The following is a 12,056-nucleotide window of genomic DNA, read 5'->3' as shown; positions in this document are numbered from 1 at the left end:
ATCGCAACAAAACATTAAACCTGGGACAGTGGTGTTTCCTTGTATATCATGGTCACCTACACTGGGAGTCGCTTTAAGTTTTCATCTTACTATAGTATCAAAACCTTTGGGACCGTGCTGGACTACCACACACAACCTGTAGACAGGCGTGCTGCTGGTTTTGGACAAAGGCAGTCTTGTTTTCTAGCACTGGCTCTCCCAGGTTGACATCTCTGCGGCTCCTGTTGGTTGCTATAATAACGCTTGCTCTGGTGGTCACCCAACTTTCTGCGAAACTGAAATAACCAAGAAACAGACGGCACCAGGACTTTCACAGGGCTTGGAATAATGTCTCCAAATGTAAAGAAAACATAAGTAAATTGAGTTGGAATAAGAGCACTTACGACCGGCCTTGTTTATGACAAGCAATTTTCTTCTTTGAACCGTCTGACACAGCGGGACTAAGCCTATTTCCACGTCCTGCAACCTTCGAGTAAAAGTAAAACGAGCTATAGGGGAATTTAATGGGGCCGTAACGCAGAAGGGTTGAGGCAAATTGCTAGGGACAGCTAGAACGGCTCAATTTTGCAGTCGAGAGAGGGGAAAATACCAGACGTTCCCTCTCTGCATTACGATTTTTTTTTTACTTTGCTCAGTCTCAGCAATTATCTATTCAGCGAGCGATGGGGAAGATACAAAAGGGTCTCTCATACGCTCTGACAAAGGCTTGGCCGACGCGTAAGTGCAGGGCCGGGCACCATGACACATCCCTGGACAGCACCAGCAGCATCGGTTTACATCCCCTGCAGCGCGAGGGACAATTAGGGTATTGTGGATGCCGAAATATGGGCATCGCTGTGGGGAAACACGGTGACAATGAGCTCGTTTGTAGTGGAGGTCGAAGCGGATGGGACATCGCTGGAGCGGAGCAAGATAACCGCGTTAACTGATACTTACCGGGCGCGACAGATTAGGGTGGAGGTCGGAAATGTTGACGAAATCTTGACGGAAGGTGCAAGACGCCATCCTCTAATCTACAAGGTCAAGAGAGTGGGGGAAAAAAATAATTCTTATATTACCAGCAGGTTCATTTATTTATTTATTTTTATTGCTAATTAATTTAATCGTCATACAGCGCCATTTTCCAAAACCAAACTAATAAAAAATCATTTTTTAACGTCACACATAAAGTTAAAGGCGGTATCCAGCTTCTAAAAAAAAAAAAATGGCAGCACTTTACGACTAGGTGCCAAAAATACGGCACGCGACTTCTGCGGCCACTGATTGGTTACTGATATCATCGCAGCGGGAGTCCAGGCTTGGACCCGCTTTTCTTCAAACTCTTTCCAAAAATCAAAATCAGATGAGAATGCATGTGTGGATGTATGCCTCCTGAATACAAAGCATTGAACTGGCTATATTTGGTTATCCAGGGGGTGTATATGCTCGGAGGGAGGAGCTACACTTTTTAGTGCAGTACTTTGTGTGTCCTCCGGAGGCAGAAGCTATACACCCATGGTCTGGGTCTCCCATAAGGAACGATGAAGAAATGGTGACTATTAGTATATTTTTGGGGTATTAGAGCATTTGCAGCAATTATTGGATCACCTTCTTTTTAATGTTTAATTTTTGCCCTTTTGTTTTTACCTCCTCCCCCTTTTTCCCAATTTTTTTTAATTTTTTTTGTCCCTCCCCATAGCCATTTGAGGGCAGAGTTGCAGTTTCTAATGACACCATTCACTTTAGTTTAATGTATTAAAAAAATGGAAAAAAAGCAAAATGTGATGAAAAAATAGCAAAACAACCCACAATTCTGACAATTTTTTACTGCATAACAGGGAGTTATAATGTGTACGAGTACAACAATACCAGAAATAATAATAATAATAATAATAATAATATTATTATTATTATTAATTTAACATATATTATTTGTATTATTTTTTATTACTATTATTATTCTTATTCTTATTCCTATTATTATTAATAATAATAATAATAATATTTATTATGCTTTATTTTATTTTTTTATTATTTTAACATTAAAAAAAAATCTTAACTTTTGTAAAAATAATTAAAAAAAAATTGTATGCTTTGCCAGTTTCCGCCACCTGTAACTTTTCTTTATTTCTCCACCGATGTAGATGAGTGAGGACTTATATTTTGTGTGGAAAGTGGCCATTTTAATTGATACCATTTTGGGGTTTATACGGTGTTTTGATAGCTTTTTATTGCATATTTTTTTGGGGAGGAGGAAGAGGTGTGGTGTCCAAAAAATAGCAATTTGAAGTAGGGGTTACATTATTTTTTTATTTTAATAAATCAGACATTTATGAAAACAAAAATGTTGTAAAATGCTGCAGAAAAGGAGAGGTAATTTCAATTTTTGGGGTTTTTTGTATTTTATTTTCTATTTTTAAAACCTTTTTTTAATTTTACATTTTATTTCATTTTAATTGATCGCTAGCACTATATACCGTCCCATTATACTGTATCGCTGTATATAGTACAGAATGCAGATTCCTATGTGGAAGAGGAGGACCAAGATGGCAGCAATGTAAAGACAACATTCACCACAGGGAGAAGAGATGTGATAGGCACCCAAGATTGGGCCACTTAAATGCCAGAGATGGACATCAGCATTTAAGGGGTTAAACAGCAGCGATCGGAGCTGGAGGCAGCAATGGGGGGGTGACATTCAGCTGTGGTAACCCAGAGGACCCATCGCAGGGGGAAGGGATGTGATAGGCACCCAAGTGCAGGATTGCGCCACTTAAACGCTGCTGTCAGAGGTGGACATCAGCATTTAAGGGGTTAAACAGCTATGATCGGGGCTGGAGGCAGCAATGTGGGGCGACATTCAGCTGTGGTAACCCAGAGGACCCATCGCAGGGGGAAGGGATGTGATAGGCACCCAAGTGCAGGATTGCGCCACTTAAACGCCACTGTCAGAGATTGACATCAGCATTTAAGGGGTTAAACAGGAGCGATCGGAGCTGGAAGCAGCACCTGAGCTCGCACCGCATAAAAAAACCCCAAGAGCTCTGGTCGTTAAGGGGTTATTGACTTTTTATAAGGGGGTGGGTACTTTTCTATGTTGGTTACTGATGGCAGCAATTGTCTGCATCATATCTAGTCGTCTTAGGATTTCTCCAAGGTTACAAAAAACATGGCTACCCACAGAGCTCCAATGAAGTGAATGGGCTGAGGGTGTAATACCACACGCACGTTGCGGACAAAGGCGGCCATGCTTTGTCCAACCATCTTATTTATTTCATCATCGTTTTTTTTGGGATTCACTTCATGTATTTTCCTCCTCAAAAATCGGCGCCATTCTTGCTCTAGGGCCTGAGGAGCAATGAACCAATGTAAGGAAAAGAATGGCACCGTTTGTTGAAGAGGTCAGCCATGTTTGCCTAATCTTATAACCCCCCTTTAAGAATACGTGAGGTAAAATAATTGGAGGGGTGTACGATTTGTCAATTCAGCCACTTTATGCTATGGACGGGTGATCACAATGGCCGGAGAATTCGCAAAAATGCAAAACTGGGCAGAAGACAAGCAGATACACCAATATATACAGGGGCTACAACTAATACAGTCATTGTGAGGGCGGAAGAGGGATCCAATGGCTGCCGTGTCAAGAAAACATCAATGTAATGTGGCGACATTTCCATTATACCAAAGGTAACAATGTCCTGAATCTGTAATGTCAACCGCCTGCTACACACAGTCCCTGAGGAGGGGCAGAGAGTGCACTGTGTGTACAGAGAGGAGGAGTCACTGCTGACACTACACTGCCCCCTGCTGGCGAGGAAGGCAACTGCAGCCTGGGTCCTACTGAAACACAGTTATATTCCTGTACATAGGAGCAGTATTATAGTAGTTATATTCTTGTACATAGGAGCAGTATTATAGTAGTTATATTCTTGTACATAGGAGCAGTATTATAGTAGTTATATCCTTGTACATAGGGAGCAGTATTATAGTAATTATATTCTTGTACATAGGGAGCAGTATTATAGTAGTTATATTCTTGTACATAGGGGGCAGTATTATAGTAGTTATATTCTTGTACATAGGGAGCAGTATTATAGTAATTATATTCTTGTACATAGGGAGCAGTATTATAGTAGTTATATCCTTGTACATAGGGAGCAGTATTATAGTAATTATATTCTTGTACATAGGGAGCAGTATTATAGTAGTTATATTCCTGTACATAGGGAGCAGTATTATAGTAGTTATATTCTTGTACATAGGAGCAGTATTATAGTAATTATATTCTTGTACATAGGGAGCAGTATTATAGTAGTTATATTCTTGTACATAGGAGCAGTATTATAGTAATTATATTCTTGTACATAGGGGGCAGTATTATAGTAGTTATATTCTTGTACATAAGGGCAGTATTATAGTAGTTATATTCTTGTACATAGGGGGTAGTATTATAGTAGTTATATTCTTGTACATAGGGGGCAGTATTATAGTAGTTATATTCTTGTACATAGGGGGCAGTATTATAGTAGTTATATTCTTGTACATAGGGGGTAGTATTATAGTAGTTATATTCTTGTACATAGGGGGCAGTATTATAGTAGTTATATTCTTGTACATAGGAGCAGTATTATAGTAGTTATATTCTTGTACATAGGGGGTAGTATTATAGTAGTTATATTCTTGTACATAGGGGGCAGTATTATAGTAGTTATATTCTTGTACATAGGGGCAGTTTTATAGTAGTTATATTCTTGTACATAGGGAGCAGTATTATAGTAGTTATATTCTTGTACATAGGGAGCAGTATTATAGTAGTTATATTCTTGTACATAGGAAGCAGTATTGTAGTAGTTATATTCTTGTACATAGGGAGCAGTATTATAGTAGTTATATTCTTGCACATAGGGAGCAGTATTATAGTAGTTATATTCTTGTACATAGGGGCAGTATTATAGTAATTATATTCTTGTACATATGGAGCTGTATTATAGTAGTTATATTCTTGTACATAGGGGCAGTATTATAGTAATTATATTCTTGTACATATGGAGCTGTATTATAGTAGTTATATTCTTGTACATAGGGGCAGCATTATAGTAGTTATATTCTTGTACATATGGAGCTGTATTATAGTAGTTATATTCTTGTACATAGGGGCAGCATTATAGTAGTTATATTCTTGTACATTTATGGCAGTATTCTAGTAGTTATATTCTTGTACATAGGGGCAGTATTATAGTAGTTATATTCCTGTACATAGGGGCAGTATTATAGTAATTATATTCTTGTACATAAGGGCAGTATTATAGTAGTTATATTCTTGTACATAGGGGCAGTATTATAGTAGTTATATTCTTGTACATTTATGGCAGTATTATAGTAGTTATATTCTTGTACATAGGAGCAGTATTATAGTAGTTACTTTCTTGTACATAGGGGTAGTATTATTGTAGTTATATTCTTGTACATAGGGGGCAGTATTATAATAGTTATATTCTTGTATATAGGGTTCAGTATTATAGTAGTTATATTCTTGTACATAGGGGGCAGTATTATAGTAGTTATATTCTTGTACATAAGAGCAGTATTATAGTAGTTATATTCTTGTACATAGGGGCAGTATTATAGTAGTTATATTCTTGTACATAGGGGCAGTATTATAGTAGTTATATTCTTGTACATAGGAGCAGTATTATAGTGGTTATATTCTTGTACATAGGGGCAGTATTATAGTAGTTATATTCTTGTACATAGGGGCAGTATTATAGTGGTTATATTCTTGTACATAGAGGCAGTATTATAGTGGTTATATTCTTGTACATAGAGGCAGTATTATAGTGGTTATATTCTTGTACATAGAGGCAGTATTATAGTGGTTATATTCTTGTACATAGAGGCAGTATTATAGTAGTTCTATTCTTGTACATAGGGGCAGTATTATAGTGGTTATATTCTTGTACATAGAGGCAGTATTATAGTGGTTATATTCTTGTACATAGGGACAGTATTATAGTGGTTATATTCTTGTACATAGGGGCAGTATTATAGTAGTTATATTCTTGTACATAGGGGCAGTATTATAGTGGTTATATTCTTGTACATAGGGGCAGTATTATAGTAGTTATATTCTTGTATATAGGGGGCAGTATTATAGTAGTTATATTATTGTACATTGGGGCAGTATTATAGTAGTTATATTCTTGTACATAGGAAGCAGTATTGTAGTAGTTATATTCTTGTACATAGGGAGCAGTATTATAGTAGTTATATTCTTGCACATAGGGAGCAGTATTATAGTAGTTATATTCTTGTACATAGGGGCAGTATTATAGTAATTATATTCTTGTACATATGGAGCTGTATTATAGTAGTTATATTCTTGTACATAGGGGCAGTATTATAGTAATTATATTCTTGTACATATGGAGCTGTATTATAGTAGTTATATTCTTGTACATAGGGGCAGCATTATAGTAGTTATATTCTTGTACATATGGAGCTGTATTATAGTAGTTATATTCTTGTACATAGGGGCAGCATTATAGTAGTTATATTCTTGTACATTTATGGCAGTATTCTAGTAGTTATATTCTTGTACATAGGGGCAGTATTATAGTAGTTATATTCCTGTACATAGGGGCAGTATTATAGTAATTATATTCTTGTACATAAGGGCAGTATTATAGTAGTTATATTCTTGTACATAGGGGCAGTATTATAGTAGTTATATTCTTGTACATTTATGGCAGTATTATAGTAGTTATATTCTTGTACATAGGAGCAGTATTATAGTAGTTACTTTCTTGTACATAGGGGTAGTATTATTGTAGTTATATTCTTGTACATAGGGGGCAGTATTATAATAGTTATATTCTTGTATATAGGGTTCAGTATTATAGTAGTTATATTCTTGTACATAGGGGGCAGTATTATAGTAGTTATATTCTTGTACATAAGAGCAGTATTATAGTAGTTATATTCTTGTACATAGGGGCAGTATTATAGTAGTTATATTCTTGTACATAGGGGCAGTATTATAGTAGTTATATTCTTGTACATAGGAGCAGTATTATAGTGGTTATATTCTTGTACATAGGGGCAGTATTATAGTAGTTATATTCTTGTACATAGGGGCAGTATTATAGTGGTTATATTCTTGTACATAGAGGCAGTATTATAGTGGTTATATTCTTGTACATAGAGGCAGTATTATAGTGGTTATATTCTTGTACATAGAGGCAGTATTATAGTGGTTATATTCTTGTACATAGAGGCAGTATTATAGTAGTTCTATTCTTGTACATAGGGGCAGTATTATAGTGGTTATATTCTTGTACATAGAGGCAGTATTATAGTGGTTATATTCTTGTACATAGGGACAGTATTATAGTGGTTATATTCTTGTACATAGGGGCAGTATTATAGTAGTTATATTCTTGTACATAGGGGCAGTATTATAGTGGTTATATTCTTGTACATAGGGGCAGTATTATAGTAGTTATATTCTTGTATATAGGGGGCAGTATTATAGTAGTTATATTATTGTACATTGGGGCAGTATTATAGTAGTTATATTCTTGTACATAGAGGCAGTATTATAGTGGTTATATTCTTGTACATAGGGGCAGTATTATAGTAGTTATATTCTTGTATATAGGGGGCAGTATTATAGTAGTTATATTATTGTACATTGGGGCAGTATTATAGTAGTTATATTCTTGTACATAGAGGCAGTATTATAGTGGTTATATTCTTGTACATAGGGGCAGTATTATAGTAGTTATATTCTTGTATATAGGGGGCAGTATTATAGTAGTTATATTATTGTACATTGGGGCAGGATTACAATTTATTTACTTTTTTGGATATCTGTTCACAGTATATGACGTACAGGCTTAGAGTAATCATGAAATAACCTGTCATCCTATGCGTGGACTGTGGCATTATTCAAAATCAGTGTTTAACCCTAATGAGTCGACGTCCAGACTTTTGCGGTAGAGTTTGGGAAATTCTGTATTTCATCGCCATGTAATGCATTATTTATTACCGCACTTCAGGAGCTAAAATAGCTTCCACCTGTATTTCTACATATGTTGTGTTCGTAGTTGCCTGCCACAATTAATAGACTGATGACAGCCGGGACGGGGTCAGGGATTTTCATATCAAAGACCCTATGATGACTCACGCTCACAGCGCTGACGCCTTTTGGGGTGTTTTACTTGTGTTTTATGCACTTGTCACAATATATAGTCATTTCTCACCTGGTCAGGATCTCTGCTTGCTGTCAGTGAATGAATACGTTGATCTTTACATCCAGAGTCGTTGTGTCTCCTCTCCTCCACTCAGCCATTTTCCATATTCTGCATGTATGGTCGGTACGGGACGATTCCCAAACTTACAAATGGGGGTTCACCGGAGGTCACACTCACATCCTGTACGTTTTTGGGATCCGGAATAGCTCCTCTTTTATGTCATCCATAACTGTTTCCTATCTCTTCCTAATTACAGCCAGATGGACGGCTCGCGGGGACTCGAGCGGCGCTGTAATTTTGTTTCATTACCTTGACATGAGCCATTCAGATACTGGAGGCGGATAATGGCGGCTGCTGACACACGAGCTCGGTGGGAAATCAGCGGCGATGACTGAGTAATGGAGATATTTTACACGCCGGCGTTACAGGTGCTGAGACACTGGAAGAAATCGCCATTGTGTCCGGGCGCTATTGCCTTTCAGGTCTCCATTCACTGAGCTGGTGAGCGGGACATTGTGCAGATCTCTCATCGGGACCCTGACAAATGAAAGATGCTAAATGATATAAAAGGGGTCACTCCCAGCTTCTTAAATGGATTTAGTCAGGTAGAGCTTGTAAATACAAACAACTCTTTAATTTACTGCTTATTAAAATTGTCATCCATTCTTGAGATATTAACATTTTTCTTTTGTTTACAACTTGTTGCCTTGGAGACCGACCACCGCTATTAGACAGCAGAGCATGCTCAGTGCTTACAAGTTCCTATCTATTAAAGGGAACCACCCATTAGGATTTTCATATATAAAGTAAAGCCAGTTGTCACGCTCCCGGTGTACCGGCACCGCTTCTTACCCACTGATCCAGTCTCTATGTCACAGCACCACTCCTTACCCACTGATCCAGTTTCACTGTCACGGCATCACTGCTTACCCACTGATCCGGTCCACGTGCCCACTGGTCACGGCTGCCGCTCCCGCTCGTGTTCCCCTGCGTCCAGGTCCCCGGTGTCTGACTCTGAGTGGTCTGACTCTAAGTTGTCTGGCTTTGAGTCTGAGGCCCATGCATGTGTATAGGGTGGGCCGCGCCCACTCACATTAACTTATAGGCCTAGCACTCCTGAAGCAGGATATGACATGATGCCGGGACAGGTATATAAGGCTTCCCTTTCCATGTGGGCGGCGCCTGTTCAATGTGTTCCTTAGGGCTAGGTGTTCAGGTCCCTTTGTGCCTTGGCAGTGTTTAACGTTGTCTCCTTCGCAGAGCCTGTGCTACCACCTTAACACAGTCCAGACTAAATGATTGTCCAGGAGGTCCTCCGGTGACTGTCAGCGGTGAAGACCACCATCAGCCTGTGTCCGTCTCTGATCCCCGACTTCGCCCGGCGACCTCAACCTTCACGCCCAGCTGGACCCAGATCCCGTCTGTTGTTCCAACCCGGCACCTGAACCTGATTCCGGCACTATCTCCAGGATCCCTGTGGCCCCAGAGACTTCGTACTACCAGTCCCCTGAAGGACGCTGTTCCCGTACCTACTAGTACTCCGGCTGCCGTGCATTTAGGCCCTCTGGTGGGGCGACCAGACAGTCCCTGTATAGGGGTTAGCTCTTGGTTGCCTCTCCAGGGGAGTCCGGTGCACGGGTCAGTGAATCCACATCCAGGACATTACACTAGTGCTATACTGGGGCTAGGATGCTGAATATAACCATGCTTTCAGTTCTGAGATTGGGTGTTTTATTACAGTAATATGTGCGAGTAAAGTTTACAGTATTGTAGTGCATTGTTAAAATGATCGCAGGATCAAGTCTCCCCAGGGAGACCTATATATCAACAGAAAAATAAAAAGTTATAGCTCTTTGAAGGTGAGGAGGAAAAATGAAAAGTAAAGTGCAGGTGACTTGTGGCGCCCCTGAGGCTTCAGTCGCCACAGGGTATTGCACCCAATTTTGAGTGTAATGCTAAACCCGTATCCTGAGGTGGTCAGGCCCTGTTTCACCACTTACACACTCAAATTCACATCAGGTTACCCCTGTCCGTACTGGGGACTGGGCTAGGGTCAGGTAATAAAGGGGTTGCCTACAGAGTGGCATTTACAGGATGCCCTCATACAAGGGCCACAGTTCCACTAGCTTAGGACCTGGGAAGGGGAGGAGCGGCCAGCAAGGGAAGTCAGGAGCCAACACAACAGTTAGAGAGTTCTCCAGCAGGAGAAAAAAGGAGCAGACGTGCTTCATGGGTGCTCCAGTGGGAACTAGGAGAAGTTCACACGGTTGCCAAGGGGAGAGGAAATCTGTGCCCCTCGGAACCGGTGCCACACAGGGCAACAGTACCCTAGGGAAGATCATACTCCATGTTCGTTTTCCAGAATCTGCCTGGACAGGGAAAGTTTCAAGCTTCCCTAACCACACAGCGCCCTAGACCACAGTGCCATATAGGATCCAGGGCCTTGGATAACTTCAGACCCCACAGCGGAACCGCGACATCTGCGTATAGGGACAAGAGTTCAACTCGTGAAACCCAGGGTCCTCTCATATCTTCAAGCCAGGGGATCCACAGTACAGGCGCTAAAAAGAGGGAATGCACCGAACACCACACCGGACTGATCTCTAAAAGGATTTGAGTTTGATGGAGCCCATCACAGCAAGTGTCTGGTATTACCCGGGTGAGTGACATAGCACCAAAAGTGAGTAAACAACCTAGAACCGCAGTCATAGACTCTGTCTCTTGATTGCCAGCGCCCGCCATTACTGCTACCCCTCTCATCATCCTCCCTGGGACCCGCTCCACCTGTGGGGAGCGATACCATCCCTGGCTGCTACTACCATCCGCCCCGGAGGACAGCGACAGCCGCAGCGGCCGATTCCCTGGCCGCATACCACAGGTGGCGTCACAATATTCATCCTAGTACTACCCCATCATCCTTCCCCAGCCATCTTCTGTACACCTCAGGACAATGGAGCCGGGCTAGGCCGTCTGTGACAATGACAGTCGACGGCCCAGCAACGAGTAGGTTAACTGCCTGCCTCAATGGGCCATACAGACTGCTCTGCCAGCCTATGGAAAACGTTCTCTTCTTCACTGACTGTGACAGCGACTCTGGGATCGTCATTGGACCCCCTTATTGGATTACGCTGGACCCGGATTAAGGATTTTCCAGGGGAATGAATTGGTTAATGAGGGGGTCTATTGTCTTTATTTCTTTAATCATTTTTTCTTTTTGTCTTTCAGATTCGCTTTTGTGAATCGTCGTGGACCAGCGCTATGGATTACGTCGGACATTTTTTTTGTTAAAATTTGTAAAAAATTTGTGAACAAGGGATGAAGTTTGGGGGGTATTTGTCCAAATAAAATGTATTTTCCTTTTTTCAACTACTGAATTAGTAATGGGGGGTATCTGGTAGACACCCACCCATTACTAATACCAGGACTTGATGCCAGCTGGAAATTTAGAGCTGTCATTAACCCCATTTATTACCCCGATTGTGAATGTACCAGGGCAATGGGAAGAGCTAAAGGCCCTGTCACACACAGAGATAAATCTGTGGCAGATCTGTGGCAGATCTGTGACAGATCTGTAGTAGATCTGTGGTAGATCTGTGGTTGCAGTGAAATTGTGGACAATCAGTGCCAGGTTTGTGGCTGTGTACAAATGGAACAATATGTCCATGATTTCACTGCAACCACAGATCTGCCAAAGATTTATCTCTGTGTGTGACAGGGCCTTTATGCGAAGTGCTGGGATAGCCACATCTAATGGATGCGCCACTTCTGGGGTGGCTGCAGCCTGCTATTTTTAGGCTAGGGATGACTCAATAGCCATGGGCCTCC

General features: G+C 40.6%; 1 protein-coding gene across 2 annotated transcripts in view; it reads right to left on the bottom strand.

Moving 5' to 3' along the window:
• The window catches only part of MEIOB (meiosis specific with OB-fold), a 78,461-nt gene extending 70,125 nt beyond the window's left edge, over positions 1-8,336 (bottom strand). The window contains exons 1-2 of one of the 2 annotated variants that reach the window (XM_075319453.1): positions 8,241-8,336; positions 937-1,013 (exon numbers count right to left, since the gene is read on the bottom strand). In XM_075319453.1, coding sequence (XP_075175568.1) covers positions 937-1,005 — 69 coding nt within the window. In that variant the 5' untranslated portion in view covers positions 1,006-1,013; positions 8,241-8,336. Of the gene's footprint in view, positions 1-936; positions 1,014-3,661; positions 3,739-8,240 lie in introns of those variants that run through there. The other variant, XM_075319452.1, reaches the window with a different exon arrangement.
• Between the last annotated feature and the right edge of the window lie 3,720 nt (positions 8,337-12,056).

Source organism: Anomaloglossus baeobatrachus, chromosome 7 (genome assembly GCF_048569485.1).
Source record: "Anomaloglossus baeobatrachus isolate aAnoBae1 chromosome 7, aAnoBae1.hap1, whole genome shotgun sequence".
Classification (NCBI taxonomy): domain Eukaryota; kingdom Metazoa; phylum Chordata; class Amphibia; order Anura; family Aromobatidae; genus Anomaloglossus; species Anomaloglossus baeobatrachus.
Note: the sequence above shows the minus strand (reverse complement) of the source record. Positions and strands in the feature narration are given on the sequence as shown.